This window comes from Hemitrygon akajei, chromosome 6, assembly GCF_048418815.1.
Source record: "Hemitrygon akajei chromosome 6, sHemAka1.3, whole genome shotgun sequence".
Taxonomy (NCBI): Eukaryota; Metazoa; Chordata; class Chondrichthyes; order Myliobatiformes; family Dasyatidae; genus Hemitrygon; species Hemitrygon akajei.
This window is the reverse complement of record NC_133129.1, coordinates 178,056,693-178,072,652: the sequence shown is the minus strand read 5'-3', so window position 1 is coordinate 178,072,652 and position 15,960 is coordinate 178,056,693. Positions and strand designations below refer to the sequence as shown.

The 15,960-nt window shown below is 40.5% G+C and overlaps 1 protein-coding gene across 1 annotated transcript in view; it reads left to right on the top strand.

The window, feature by feature from the left end:
- prrg4 (proline rich Gla (G-carboxyglutamic acid) 4 (transmembrane)) overlaps positions 1-15,528 on the top strand; it is a 45,961-nt gene extending 30,433 nt beyond the window's left edge. Inside the window, exons 6-7 of the mRNA XM_073049829.1 lie at positions 10,803-10,928; positions 12,731-15,528. Coding sequence (XP_072905930.1) covers positions 10,803-10,928; positions 12,731-12,749 — 145 coding nt within the window. The 3' untranslated portion in view covers positions 12,750-15,528. The remainder of the gene's footprint in view (positions 1-10,802; positions 10,929-12,730) is intronic.
- Positions 15,529-15,960: the final 432 nt, after the last annotated feature.

The window sequence follows — 15,960 nt, the reverse complement described above, 5'->3', positions numbered from 1 at the left end:
AGAAACTCCTGACGGAGAGTCACAGCCTGCAACGCCAAGTGTTACTCTTTTCCGTGGACTGTCTTCTCCCTTGGACAAACTTGGGTTGTTTTCTCTGGAGCGCAGAAGCTGCAGGAAGACATAACATCATGAGTCAGTCAGGAACTTCTTCCCCACAAACAACAATCAAATACTGGAGGGTGTGCGTTTAAGATGAGTGGGGTAAACATTGAAGGAGACGTGAGGTGTGGGTTTTCTGTGCAGAGAGTGGTAGATACAGGAAACAAGCTGCAGAGGAGAGTGGCGGAAGTAGGTATCATAAATTAGAATACCTAAGGAATGGAGGGATATGGATCTTGTGCTGGAAGTTCATGTCATCTGACTGCACATATATCCAACCAAACAAAAACCCTTCCTCCGGACCACAGTGCACCCACAAAACACAGCACATAAACTAAAATATTACCGCAAATAAGTTAACAATTCAAAAATGCGTGTAGCGCCCAGCTCACTGTCCTCGTGATAAGACCTCGGTGGTGGCAAGGTATTCATTAGTTTCACTCCTCCTTTGGTAGAAACGTATCTCCGTCCTGCCACCCCCTAGTGGGAATACACGTTCCATTCTTCTCCAAGGTGCACACCATTCTGACGTGGAAATATATCACGGATATTTTGTTGTCCCTTCTTCTAAATCTTGGCTCTCCCTCCTCAAAAGCTCTGAGGGAGTACGTTTATCAGAAGGAGTGCAGTGGTTCAAGAAAATGACTTATTAGGACCTTCTCAAGGGCACTGACCAACTTGATCCTAGATATTTGATCCAGATAGAGCTGATTTTTTTTTGCAAAGAAGAGCAGAAAAATTGCTGCAAGACCTGAAGCGCGTCAGATCAATTACTTACAGATTCAGGAGTTGTAAATTGCTGGGTGTTCAAAGTTTCTCTGGCCAATTTCCCTGCTGATGTTTAAAAGGATTTTGACTGTGAGAAAGGCCTGTGTTCTCTCATTCTGCCCCGGTGCTTTCTGTGCACAGTAATTTACTGTTCCAGCCTTTTACCTCTCATTCATCATCGTGCATACTTCTCCAATGAGATCACCACCCAGACTCTACCTTGCAGAAAAGAAAAACTGGTCACAGGACATTTCTTTTGTCATCGTATCTTTTTGACTGAGCAAACATGGTTCAGGCTTAAAAACAGATAAATAGCATTTCTCATTATTGACCAGAAATTAGCCAGTAAAACTGAACAGACTGGAGCTCATTTGACTCAATGGAGCTGTGTGATGGTGAAGTCTGAAAAGATGGGGGGATTTCAGGAGAAAGTGGTTCCTGAGTGTCAACATCTGTGAGGATCTATCCTGGGCCCAACATGTCCATGCTGTTACAAAGAAGGCACGACAGCGGCTGTATTTCATTAAGTGCTCTTGGTGTGATCTTTGCAGGATGCACACTCCTAGGGAGAGTAGCAACAATACTGAATTTCCTCCAATTGTAGATAATTTCTCTTACTGTGGACTGATGAACACTCAGGTCTTTAGAAATACTTTTATAGCCTTTTCCAGCTTCACGCATCTCTATAATTCTTCTTCTAAGGCCCTCTGAATGTTGTTTTGAATGAGGCATGGTGCACATAAATAGAGCTTTCTTGAGAAGAGCAGGCTCTAAGTAATCTAACTTTGAGAGTCTTTTTTATAGGGCGGGGCACCTCTACACTCCACACCTCCAATCTCAACTCATTGATTGGAACCCCTGACTCCAACTAACAAAGGCATTGCCCCAGAGGTTCACATACTTTTTCGAACCTAGACTGTGATTGTTTAAATGGTGTACTCAGTACTGACGAGAAGAAGTATACTTGTGTGTTACTAGTTTAGGTAGATTGTTGGATATATTGCGGAATATCGGTGGCTCGGGTTGGCTATTTGGAAGTTTGGTTGATTGCCGAGCTTGAAAAATATTTGCAGATGTTTCATCTCCCAATCAAGAAGCCATCAGTGCACATCTGTGGGTGTTGTCTCCTCAAAATGCCAGCTTATCTACTCCTCCGGGGTCCGAATGGATATTGGTTAGATGTTGTGATCTAGTTGGCTGGTTCAAAACACTGTGAACAGTTTAGTAGTAGAAGATTCTGATTGGCTAGCTTCAAAGGAGGTCTGTTGGAAATGTATGCTTCACTATCCAGATACTGAGATTACTGGCACCAGAAGAGGTTCTGCAGCTGCTGGAAATCTAGAGTATGTACTTACTACCTGTTATGCCACTGGCGTTTCGGGCAGCAATAAATGTCCTCCATCTCCGACAGTGCTCAGGGCTTCCTTCATCGTGTCAGTGGCTTCCTCTCGGTTTTCACTCCTGCCAGTCATGCAAGTCCCGGGTGAAGACTCAGGAATATCACTGCACACAGATGTAGAAGGATTCTTCACTGCTGTTTCCGTAACAGTTTTGTTTTACCAGTCAGGGTTCTTAAACCTGGCCTCTACCCTTTGACCTGTCTCCTCAAAATGCCAGCTTATCTGCTCCTCCGGGGTCTGAATGGACATTGGTGAGTCGTTGTGTTCTGGTTGGCTGGTTCGAAACACTGAACAGTTTAGCTGTAGAAAATTCTGATTTTCTACTGAGAGCCAAAGTATAAAAGCCCTGAATCCAGCCAGCATAGGCACGCACACCTCCAAACCATGACAAGGTTGTGGTCCTCTTGGAGGGGAAATCCAGAGTAACACATACTCAGCAGATAAGGCAGAGTTGACGTTTCAAACTGGGACCTCTAGCCTTGCACCTTATCACCTACTTTCACAACACTTTCTCGGTAACTGTAATACTTTGCATTCTCCCTTGTACGACTTCAATGCGCTGATGTGATGAAAGGGTCTGTATGGATGGCATGCAAATGTTTTTCACCTGCATACGTGTGACAACAATAAACCAGTTTAAAGACTGCAGGTCCAGGCAGTTCCATTGTCAGAACAGGGCAAGAGAAAACAAAGTTAGTTTTAAGTTGCAGAGAGGGGGAGGGGTGAGAGAACAAAAGGAAAATCTGTGACAGCATGAAACCAGGTCTTCACTTGGGTTAATAGAGGCAATTATGTGGTGATTAAGTTGCTTTGTTTGTGCTTTGTGTGGCCAGTAGTAGGACTGTGGGTCATGGCCAACAGGTTAGGCGGTACTAATGGAGCGAGGAAAACTGGAAGAGTGACACGCACACACAGCAGATAAAAGCATCTATGGAAAAGAGTAAACAGTTGACGTTTTGGTCTGACATCCTTCATCAGGACTGCAAAGAAAGAGAAGTCGTGATCAGCTGTCAGAGGCCTCTGTACTCAGGTCTCTCTCTCCCCCCCACCCTCAGTGGGGGAGAGTTTGTTGCCGATTCTTGAGTCAGAGAATTTGTTTAAAAAAAAGCGACGTGGCAGACTTTAACATCGTAAATTGGCGAGTGTTTTTTTTGGTGGAACGCAACAAGTCAGGCAGCATCTATAGGGAGAAGCGCTGTCGACATTTTGGGCCGAGACCCTTCGTCAGGACCCCTTCGGCCTGAAACGTCGACAGCGCTTCTCCCTATAGATGCTGCCTGACCTGCTGTGTTCTACCAGCATTTTGTGTGTGTTGCTTGAATTTCCAGCATCTGCAGATTTCCTCGTGAGTGTTTTTTTTGTCTTGTTAGTCTCCCCTCTCACTGTGTGACGCCTCGCTGTTCCTTTATTAGGGAGCGAGAGAGCCTGTGATATGTCAAATTGTCGGGTCAAGGTTTTTTGTACTGTAGATCATGGTCTTCCTTGGGGGCTTTGCTATTGCTTGGTGGGTGGAGGGTGCTGATGCTTTTTGCTGAAGGAAGTGGGGAAGGGTTGATGCTTTGCTGTTCCTTGTGTGTGGGAGGGGGAAGTAGGGGGTGCTCTTGGGTTCTAACGTTTTTACTGTCACTCATTCATTGGGGCACCATTCTGTTTTTGTGGATGTCTGCAAGGAACAAGAATTTCAGGTTGTACAAGGGGTGATTGATAAGTTCATGGCCTAAGGTAAAGGGAATCAATTTTAGAAAACCTAGCACATTTATTTTTCAACATAATCCCCTCCTACATTTACACATTAAGTCCAGCGGTCGTGGAGCATACAGATCTTGGACCTCCAGAAAGTGTCCACAGATGGGTGAATGATAAGTTTGTGGTCTAAGGTAGAAGGAGAGGAGTTATACAGCTCTCGTTACATACACATGCAGTTCAACTCTTTGAGTGATTATGCAGAAAGTTTCAAGTTAATAACTCATCTTCTATCTTAGGCCATGAACTTCTCAATCACCCCTGATGAGTTATTAACTTCAAACTTTCTGCATAATCATAGTCATTGGCAGCCAACCAGAAATGGCCCTCTTGTCAGCCTCGGTTGCCTCATCCTCCCTTTAGAATACTTCTTTATCTCTGGAATGTATCTTTCCTGTGCCTTCTGAATTTTCCCAAGAAATGCCAGCCATAACTGCCATCATCCCTGCTAGTGTTCCCTTCCAATTAACTTTGGCCAGACTTTCTATCATGCCTCTTTAATTCCTTCTACTCTGCTATAAGACTTATACATCCGATTTTATCTTCTCCTTCTCAAACTGCAGGGTGAACTCTATCATATGATAATCACTGTCTCCTAAGGGTTCCTTTACCTTAAGCTCCCTAATCCAATTTGTCATTACATAACACCCAATCTAGAATTTTAGTTCCCCTAATGGGCTCAACTACAAGCTGCTCTCTTGGGATCCAGCACCAACCAGATTTTCCCAGTCTGTATGCACATTGAAATCCCCCATGATTATTGCAATATTGCCCTTTTTGCATGCCTTTTCTGTATCTCATTGTATCTTGTAGTCTGCATCCTGGCTTCTCTTCAGAGGCCTGTTGTAGATACAGTAACTTCCACCAGGGTCTTTTTACCCTTGCAGTTTCTTAACTCTACCCACAAGGATTATACATCTTTCGATCCTATGTCACTTCTTTCTGATTTCATTTTTTTTTCCAGTAGAGTCATCCCCTCTGCCTACCTGCCTGCCCTTTTGATACAATGTGTATCCTTAGATGTTAAACTCACAGTTATGATGTTCTTTCAGCCATGACTCAGGGATGCCCACAACGTCATACCTGCCAAGTTCTAACTGTGCTACAGGATCATCTACTGTACCTTGTTCCAGATACTGTGTGCCTTCAGATGTAACACCTTCAGTCCTGTATCCTTAACCATTTTTGATTTTGGACCTCCTATTACACTTTAACTCATCCCACTGATTGCAATTTTGTCTTATCTGCCTGTCCTTTCTCACAGTCTCGCTACACAGTGCATCTAGTCGTTAAAAAAACTACCCCATCCTCAACACTCTGTCTCCAGTTTCCCATCCCCTTTGCCGAATTAGTTTAAATCCTTCAGCACAGCTCTAGCAAACCTGCCTGCAAGGATATTGGTCCTCGGTCATGTTCAGAAGTAACATGACCTTTTTGTACACATCATACCTTCCCCTGAAGAGATTGCAGTGATCCTTTTTTGTGCTGGGAGGGGGGATTTGGGGGTTGGTGTGGCTGTTCCGTTTTGTTTTTTGTGCAGGGAGGGGGGATTTGGGGGTTGGTGTGCCTGTTCCATTTTGTTTGTTTTTTTGTGCAGGGAGGGGGGATTTGGGGGTTGATGTGCCTGTTCCATTTTGTTTGTTTTTTGTGTAGGGAGGGGGGATTTGGGGGTTGATGGTCGTGCTGCCTTTCTTTTCTTTCTTGGTTTCATGGCTACCCAGGGAAGATGAATTTCAAAGTTGTATATTTTGATAACAAATGAACCTTTGAACTTTGAAATCTGAAACCCTGTCCCCCTGCACCAATTCATCTGCCAAATCATCCTATTCTTACTCTCACTGGAACGTGGCACAGGTAGTAGTCCAAAGATTACTAACCTGGAGGTCCTGCTTTTCAGCTTTCTGCCTAACTCCTTTCATTTGCTCTCCCTTTTTGTACCTGTGTTGTTGGCACAATATGTACCACGACTTCTGGCTGTTCACCCGCCTCCTTTAGAATACCATAGACCTGATCTGAGACATCCTCGGGTGTCACGTACCATCTGGGTGTCTCCTTCACATCCACGGTATCTGCTTTCTGCTCCTCTAATTATGGAATCACCTATCACTGCTACACTCCTCTTCTCCCCCCTCCCCTTCTGAGCCACAGAGCCAGACAATGCCTGAGACCCAGCCATTGCAACTTTCCCTCCACCTCCTAATACAGGCTACCTTCCCTCTGCCTTTCGCTCCAGATGAAGGGTCCCAACCCAAAATCCAACTGTCTACTTCCTTCCATAGATGCTGCCTGACCCACAGAGTCCAGCACCTTGTGTGTTTCTTTAGATTCCAGCAACTGCAATAACTTGCGTCTCCACTTCCTCAAATTAACTTTTCTTTGCAGGCCAAGCTGCATAATAATCCAAATACTATCCCTAGTTTACATTGTTGATTGAACTACCTTTCCCGTTTTAATTTTGTGCCAATTTTAACGTGCAGATGCTGAAAATCTGAAATAAAAGATGAAAATACTGGGAATACTCAGCAGGTCAGGCAGCATCTGTGGCGACAGACCTTTACACATTAAATTGGCACAAAAGATAAACAATTGTAGTTCATCCATGCCCTCTTGAAATGTTTGCCATTTCTGCTCCACTGCTAACTCCATAAGTAATCTGTAAAGATTCCTGCTCATTGGATTTTTTTGCTCTACAGATCTACATCATCTGAGTTAATATTCTCCCTTTTCTCTGTATTCTGCTTGCTCCTTTTACACATGCACACCCACCTTTCTCTTCAGCTCTCTAAAATCCTTTTCACCTCCTGGAAAGATTTTAATTATTCAAACCAGCTTCACTCTTTTAAAAATTAGTTGGAGAAATGAGGGCATCTGGAATCACTGTTAGGGGTCCAGTTCCCGCCGGTGGCTGTGAGGAGTTTGTACGTTCTCCCCATGATTGCCTGGGTTTTCCTCAGGGTGCTCCAGTTTGCTCCCACATTTCAAAGATGTTCGCCTGGATTAGAGCTGATGAGTTGTGGGCACGCTTGGATTAGGGTTAGTAAATTTTGGGGAAGTTGGTGCCAGAGGGGTGGCAGCACTTGTGGGCTGTTTGCAAATGACACATTTCATCGTGTTTTGATGTCACAAGTAAAGCCAACCTTTGCTCAGAAAATCTTAAAGCTGAGCACAATCCATTTATTACAAAGCAAATGTCAATTGAATCAGTAACAGATCATCTACAAATTAATAAGTTCTGAACTTTGACTTAGTTGCTGGAATGCTTATTTTTTCAGTGCGATGTCACCAATTTATAATGAACAGGTTTATAAAGAGCAGCTCTCTTCCAGCTGACTTAAAGCCCAACTTTTACTCAACTTGAAAGAAGTCACTGAATAAGTCATTGGACTTTTTGTCTGAGGTGCTTGTATGCAAAATTGCATTTCAATGCTAAATGGGTTGGAACTGCCAACATACTAAGTGACAGAGCCAAATTTCTCTGCCAGATATTCAGATGTATTGATGTTTATAGCTCAAAGTCAACTCGGGGGAGGTATTGAGAATATGAATCATAATTTATTTTCTCATCACCTGCTGTGACTGCCTCTGGATATTGGAGTGATGAGTAATAGTTCTATGCAACACCCCTCAACGGCACTGTTCCCTCTAAGCCACACATTGCCACACAGTAACTGCAGTGCTTCCGTGCACGTAACCTTTTTGCCACACAGGTCGAATGTTCTTTTATATGTTAGTGTATAATTTTGAAATTATGCTAATTAAGTATGTGTTAATGAATATAATCTATATCTTTTCTAAATAATAAGTGTACCACTATCTTTACTTTGAAACATAGACCTTCAATGTATTTATATTGTTAGTATTTCAAGTTGCAACTCTGTTACGAACTGTAACAATAAACACAGAATGGAAGTCGATAGTTCGTTGTAAATAAACCACCAGTCCACCGAACACCGATGCCATCTAGTCAAAACATTTTGCTTTTGCCATTGTGCCTATAAGTTGTTTTGACTGCCTGACATCATCTACTTGTGTTGTATTTGATGTGAAAAATACTATATTTGACTTTTTTTGGTAAGTAATCATTCAAAAATTTCAATAAATTATTTTGCATGCATATTACAAAAACATTTAAAGTACCATGCAATTTTCAGATTGTGTAAAAAAGATTTACTGCTCAGAACAATGGTTGGTGTGAGCAGCTGTGAAAGAAATAGAGGGAACATTGCCCAGTGGCCAACTCTGTAGTCTACTGTAGTCCCTCTCGTCCACACAAAGGTTATATGCATGGAAGAGTTCCAATTAGACTCACTGGATGGAAGCCTGACTGTGGGATTTAATGTCCAGGTTGTTGAAGGAAATTGTCTACCTTCGCTGAGATAAATCACCACAGATTGATTTCAGAGGGAAAAAAACATCATATGTCTTTATAAAGAATTTGTAGCTTTAATCATATTTATTTTGTATGAGCCATAAGGAGAGGTTGGATAAAACTTGGGTGGCTTTCTCTGCAGTATCAAAGGCTGAGAAAACACCTGATGGAAGTTTATAAAATGATGAGATCCATAGAAACAGTGGATAGTCGGAATTTTCTTCCCAGGGTGGAAATGCCAGAGGATGTGCACTCACGATGAGGGGGGCAAAGTTCAAAGGAGATATATACAGAGAATGGTAGGGTGGTTCAAACTGACAGTGACTCAAATAACCACGTGTTACAGAGCATCTCTGAATGTACAACACATCGAACCTTGATGTACTACAACTGAAGACCACACCAGGTTCCACCCCTGTACCTGATAAACTGGTCACCCAGTACATGTTCTGTGTGTTAAGACCAGAATTTAAATTTCATAGCAAATTGAAAGAATTATTTTCATTGGGAGAAAATAATTTCTTTTTTGATCTGGAAAAAGCTCTCATATTTTAGATGTTCCATTCTAATAAAGTTATTGCTGTTAACTTGCTTTTAAAAATTTGACTAACATGAAGAAAAGAGCTTTTGTCTGCATAGTTCCATTCACAATCTAGGTTTTCCCCAAAGAATTAAAAATCATTCCAGTTCTTCTAATGTTTCATTGTGGTTGTACTGTATGACAATGAAACATTTTGTGCTCAAGTGAAGAAAATCCTAGATAACATTCAGACACTCACTGATTTATGATAAGAAGCATCCACACCACACAGTCTTGAATCTGACCAACTCCCTGCTCATTTCTCCATTGTCTGTTCCCCATTGTTTGCTTATTTAGCCATCATTGCCAGAAACTGGTCTAGTTGTGTAAATACAGTAGCCTCAAGAGCAAGGAAGGTCAGATGTTTGGTATCCTGTATTGAGTAACTCAAGACTCCAGTAACTCACTGCATCATCAATGTAAATGTTGGCAGCACATTGGAATACTCTCCAATAATTCTTAGGAAGCTTGACACCATCTAAGACAAAATGTTCTTCTCAATTGCCACTCTAAACACTTGCTGCTGCCACTACTGATGTATTTAATAACCTACCTTGCCTCTCAATTAAGCATCAATTATATAATTTACAGTATATGTTTCTCTGCAAACCCCTCTCTGGTCCTGTCTAACTGCTTACAACACTATCGGCTTATCTTGATTTTAACCTTTCTACTGTTTGGCTGCTTTGCTTTCTGCTGGCAGGGTCCCATGCTCTGGATCCCCTTCTAAAGTAATTCTCTTTCCTCCATTCAGGCTCCCTCCCCCTAGACTAAAATATAAATGCTTAAAACTTAATCACTTTTGCCAATATCTCTGTGAGGAGTTATACAGCTCTCGTTACATGCATATGCAGTTCAACTCTTTGAGTGATTATGGAGAAAGTTTGAAGTTAATAACTCATCGGTGTGATTGATAAGTTTGTAGCCTAAGGTAGAAGGAGATGAGTTATACAGATCTCGTTACATGCACGTGCAGTTCATTTCTTTGAGTGATAATGCAGAAAGTTTGAAGTTAATAATTCATCTCCTACTTTAGGCCATGAACTTATCAATCACCCCTGCTGTGGACCACTTCTACAAAGAAGGGATCCGTATGCTCCACGACCGCTGGACTAAGTGTGTAAATGTTGGAGGGGACTATGTTGAAAAATAAATGTGCTAGGTTTTCTAAAATTGACTCTTACCTTAGGCCACGAACTTGTCAATCACCTCTCGTAGTTACAGTCCAGCGCATACAGTCACAAAATAATAATTAGCACAAGTTTCTGAGTGGCAAGGCCTGAAAATTGACAGATTGACATAAAGTGTGAGATGCACATTTATGGTAAGACAGTCTAATGTCTTGACAACTGGAAGTGCAGTGTTGTAGATTTCACCTCTTTCTACATTTAATTCATCATTTAAATTTCCAGCATGGAGGTTCGTGAAGTTGAACATGGATATTCTTGTTGTTCCGTAGTGAAAGTGGACTACTACACAGAGGCAAAATAATCGCTCATGATTCCAGTCGGTTGACTGAAGTAGGGAAACCACACAATTGTGAAAAAAAACCACTATATATAATTTGCCACAAAGTGGAGATATTTAGTGAGTTTTATCAACTGATCCACTTTATATACAACTGCAGTAGTTTTATGAGAATTCTGCGTGTATGCAGTGTAATTTGCACAGGTACTTATTTAAGCCAAGCTGTTAAATTTAAATTTATTTCATTGTAGTTAATGGAGCCTAATGATCCGTATGTTTATCCTAGCCCACCAATTCTGTTTAACTTTGTACTGTTACGAAAATTGTGGCTAATGAAAATGTTTAGTTACGTTTGTTAATGGCTTTATTTCATCAGGAGGACTGAAGAAAACACAATTTATCTTGTGTCCACTCCTGGGACCACAAAGTCATTTCTGCCATCTTATGAGCAAGCACTTATGGCAACTGGACAACATGATGCTCCTCCTCCTCCCTACCAAGGGTAAGATCTTAAGACATAGGAACAGAATTAGGCCATTCAGCCCATTGAGTCTGCTCTGCCATTCCATCATGGCTGATTTACGATCCCTCTCAAACTCCTTCTCCCTAAAACCTTTGCCACTTTCACTAATCAAGAACCTATCAACGTTCACTTTAAATATACCCAATGACTTGGCCTCTACAGCTGTCTGTGGCAATGAATTCCACAGATTCACCGCCCAAGTAGGTAGCACAATTGCTGTCTTTTAGAGGAACTAAGTGGTTATTGCATTAGTTTAGCAGATGTTGAACATTGCACAGAAAAATCTTCACAATTCACAATTCATTGGCTTTAAATTGCTTTGGGTTAATGCAGATGTGTGAAAAAGTCATTATAACTTGAAACTTACAGATCCATAAAATAAGCAAACTAGGCACTGGGTTTAATTTGTAGAGAGATGGAAATAAAGCTCAGGTTTCATTGAATATGTTGCATTCTCACCTCTGAATCACAAGGTTCCAGATTCACTTTCTGATAGTGTCTTGAGGCCAACATTTCAGACTGAACTCCAGTGCAGGAATGATGGAGTGCTACTCTCTCTCAGAGGTTCTGTTGTGGAGATTAACCAAGATCTAATAAACTCTGTCTGTTCCTCAAGCCAAGGCACCAGGAGTCAGCTGCTCGAGTCTTCTCTGCCAATCAGTAGGACCGGAGCTTGTCCAATTTTAACCTCAATCTTTTGTCCCCATCCTTCCCCTGTACTCCTTGACCCCCTTGCAGTTTAAATGTCTGGCAATCTATCTCTTTAATACATTCAATATTTGCACCCCACGTCTCTCTGATAAGAGATTTCCAAAGATACTCACCTTCAGAGAAGTTGTTCCTCCTCATCTTTCTTGAATTGGATGACTCTTTTTCCTGAAACCAAGTCCCCTAATTCTTGAAATCACAACCAAGAGAAACATCCCACTTGAAATCATATTTCAATGAAATCCACCCTAATTTTATAAGAGATCATAAGACATAGGAGCAGAGAAGGCCATTTGGCCCATCAAGACTGCTCTGCCATTCCATCATGGTTGATTCATTATCTCTCTCAACCCCATCCTCCTGCCTTCTCCCCATAACCTTTGACACTTCGACTAATCAAGAACCTATCAACCTCTGCTTTAAATATACCCTTTGACCTGGCATCCACAGCTGTGTGTGGCAATGAATTCCACAGATTCACCACACTCTGGCTAAAGAAATTCTTCCTCATCTCGGTTCTAAAGGGATGTCCTATTCCGAGGCTGTGGGCCCTGGTCCTGGACTCCCTCACATTTTTTTCTATATTCCAGTGAGCATACACATCTGTTCTGTCTTCCTTGATATGTCAACCCCCTTCACCCCAGGAACCAATTTAGTAAATCGTCTTTGCATTGCCTACCATAATTCAGGATCAATTTCTTTATTAACAAATGCTTAAGATATACAGCACAGCACCGCAAGTAGCAGTTGATGTCAAAAGCAAAGATGCATTCGGGGAGAAGTTAAATAAATACAAGGGAGGATGAGATACTATATGGTGGATGATATGAAGTTCAAATACTGGCACAGATTAATGGGCTGCATGATTGTTACTTGGCTGTGAGTTTTGTTATTCAGTGGAGTATTGAAGATTGCATCATATAATTGGGAGTCACATTCTAGTAGGATGTAATTGCAGGAGCTGAGATACAGGGAGGAGTTAGGATACTAGTCCATCATCACACAGTGAGGATTATTCATTTTATAACAGATTTCTTAGTAACTTTTTTTCCTGAAATATATTGTTTATACAGGTCATTTTCTGGTTCCTGAAAATCCCATCGCTACAGAAGATGAATGGACAAATTAGTATGGATTTTTTAAAAAATTGGCATTAATAGTGAACATTTATATTAAGTGTATTTTAATATAGACATATGCACTATAAAAATTAAATTAATTACTCTTTGTATTTGAATATGTGATATTTGTATGTAACTATGTGGATGTAAAATTCTCCAGAAATGATACAGAAATGTTGGTTTATTTTCATAGTTTAGCCTTTTTCAAACACTTTCTTACTCTATTATATGAAGGAATAACATTTTAACTAATGCGGACTTTAAATCTGCAAACTAATGTCTTTTTTGGCAGAAGTTTGTCTCATTTCTTCCAAGCTGCAGGATTTTCAGCTCCAGGGATGATTGGAAAATTGAAAATATTTATATTGGGTTAGAATTAAGTACAGCTGAATACTTAAGCATGTGTCTTCTGTAATGTTTCTCCTGCATCAATAATAAGTATATTTTCCTCACAAAAATCGTCTACTATTCCATGTTAGTCTAGCAGCTCAGTCAGCCAAATCATTGTCAGACTCAAAAAATACTGTCTTCAGAAGCTGCTTCACACTAAAAAATGTGCTGACCCTGGAATTTCAAGGCCTAATTACCTAATAGATCATTTTATTAACTGTCTCTTTCATTGAGTGCGGGTCTTCAAGTGTGGCTCCCATAATCAAAACTCGGATCTGCATTCTTCATACCAGTCAGCTCTGAGCTTGCAGTTTCCATTGTAATTCAGATGGTCTTTCCAGTGTTTCAGCCTGAATTTGAAGCAAATCCACTGCCAGCACTGAGCTGAAACATTAGCTGTTGACCACGATCGGAAACTGCCCTATCATATTAGCCAGTGTCCAGAACTTGTTACTTTCATCCCATGAATACTATGAGATTATGATACCAAATTTCATCCCAAGAATGCAATGAAATTTCATCCCACGAATTTAATGAGATTTCATCCCACGAATGCAATGAGATTATGATACCAAATTTCATCCCATGAATTTAATGAGATTTTATCCCATGAATTCAATACTGTATTATGACACCAAATGGATTGGTTATAGTTTTAATATTTTTTGTCCCTGTAATGTCAGAATGTTATATTTGGTCTAAAGAACGCCTTTGCTCTGGGCTTTGCCTTATGTACCAATTCAAGATGAATCACAGGTTTTGATGAAGGATTATGGAGAAGGATCTAGTCATGAAAAATAATTTTTGATAATTAAGTTACACAATAAGAATACTAAATTGACATTGTATTCTATGCTTGGATTGCTCCATTTGCTGTGGAACACATATAAATTTTAGAAGTGAGGGAAAGGTGTACATTTCAAATATTTGGACCTCCATATCCAAGAACACTTATTACCACCATTGATGGACAGGAGCATATTTGAATTTGAGCAAGTTCAGATGATGGTTTATCAACCCTGAATTAGACCAACTTCTTTTATTTCCTCTTTAAAGAAATCTGTACCATTTTAATATGAGAGCAACTCAACTGTACTGTAGGTCTTTTGGGAAACTATTTATCAAATTCATCCATTCACATAATTGAGTTCAGACCGGGAACATTCCAGGCTCATTCCAAGTATGTATATCATCTGTCAGGCTGGTGTTTCTGTCACTCTCTGTACTTTTGTGATACAAACAAGAGTTTAAAGTTCCATCTCCTAATTACATTTTAGAGACTGCAACTATAAGTTTCATTTGAGTTGATGAGACGGCATTGCAAATGTACGATCTGTTAGCACTGTTCAGAAAGTCTTGTTGCTGAAAAATACCACTTGGATAAGCTCATGATATGAATGGAACTTGAGGAACTGTACCTTGATGGACAGCACTTTCAGTAAATGGGATAATTGGATCATAAAATACCTGCCTTGTCACTTTTAGTATTCTGAGTATTAATTGCTAATGTTCTGACTAATTGAACTTGAAAATGTTGACTCAGGAAATCATTTTCCCGTACAAAGCATGAAGGGAAATAAAATCACTTTAGTGAGTTACCTCAAGATTTGGGTGCCTACATTTAAGGAGATTAGCTTGAAGGTGTGCAGGTCACAATATCTGACTGGAAGAGATGAAGTATTTTACTTGAAGACCTCGCACATCCCTAATTAGGCCTGCTTACATTTCTTTTCACACATGAATTACTCTGTGCAAAATTCCAGGGAGGGTATTCTGGTAATTCTTTCATGCCCTATAGGGTTATGAAACCGTACTGTGAATAACATACATAGTCTCTGTGTAGTCATGCTTTTTGTGTGCTGTAAGTCCTTAATTATTGTGAAATACAGACGGCTTTACTTAACTATGATTATAATGTTATTTTACTGAATTTGCCAAGTTTATTTTGGAGTTTGTCATCAATTGCAATTGACATTTAGATTTTGTTTAAGACTTCAGAAATTTTGAGGCAAATCACTCTCCCTCTGGAACTGCTGACACCAGAACTTTCCAAATTTCTCTTGCCTTTAACAAAAATTAATGTTCCCCTTACAGAAATTAAACATTTTTCCTATTTTGCTTCAGTTTCTTGTTCCTCTGTTTCATATAATCTCTGACGAGTTTGGCTTTATTATTCAGGAAATCAGCTTCCAGAGTTTTGCCTTCAATTAATCAACATTTGAGATTCTAAACATGGACTGCTTGAGCAATCTCTGTCTCCACTTTCTGTTTAATTCAATGGCTTATATATTTGCACCAATAGGTCGATAACTATTTGTAAAATGTTTTGATTCTAAATAAAACCATTTTTGTCAAAAAAATGGTCTGCAGTCAGTACTTGTAATTTTTACAAATGCAATTATTCTGTAGAAATTCTACAAATGGAGAGCAAGTTTGTAAAACTGGCAGGAGCAAAGGATGTTGGGAATGGCGAGGCAGGTGTGCCGCGGGAGGGATGTGGGATAGGTGGCAGAGAAGGAGTGCCAGGGTTGGGGGGGGGGGGGGTTTATATGGGTGCAGACACACCCAGCCCTGAGACACCAGGCAAGGTCATTTGGTTACAAACAATTGGTTTATTGATCAGTACAGAATGTCACTCTAGTGCTTCCTGCTCCCTCCCCTCTCCCTTCCCCTTTCCCTCTCCCACTCTCAGTCCACAATAGAGACCCATACCAAAATCAGGTTTATCATCACTCACATAGGCCATGATTTTTTTTTGCAGCAGTACAGTGCAATACATAAAAAATCACTAC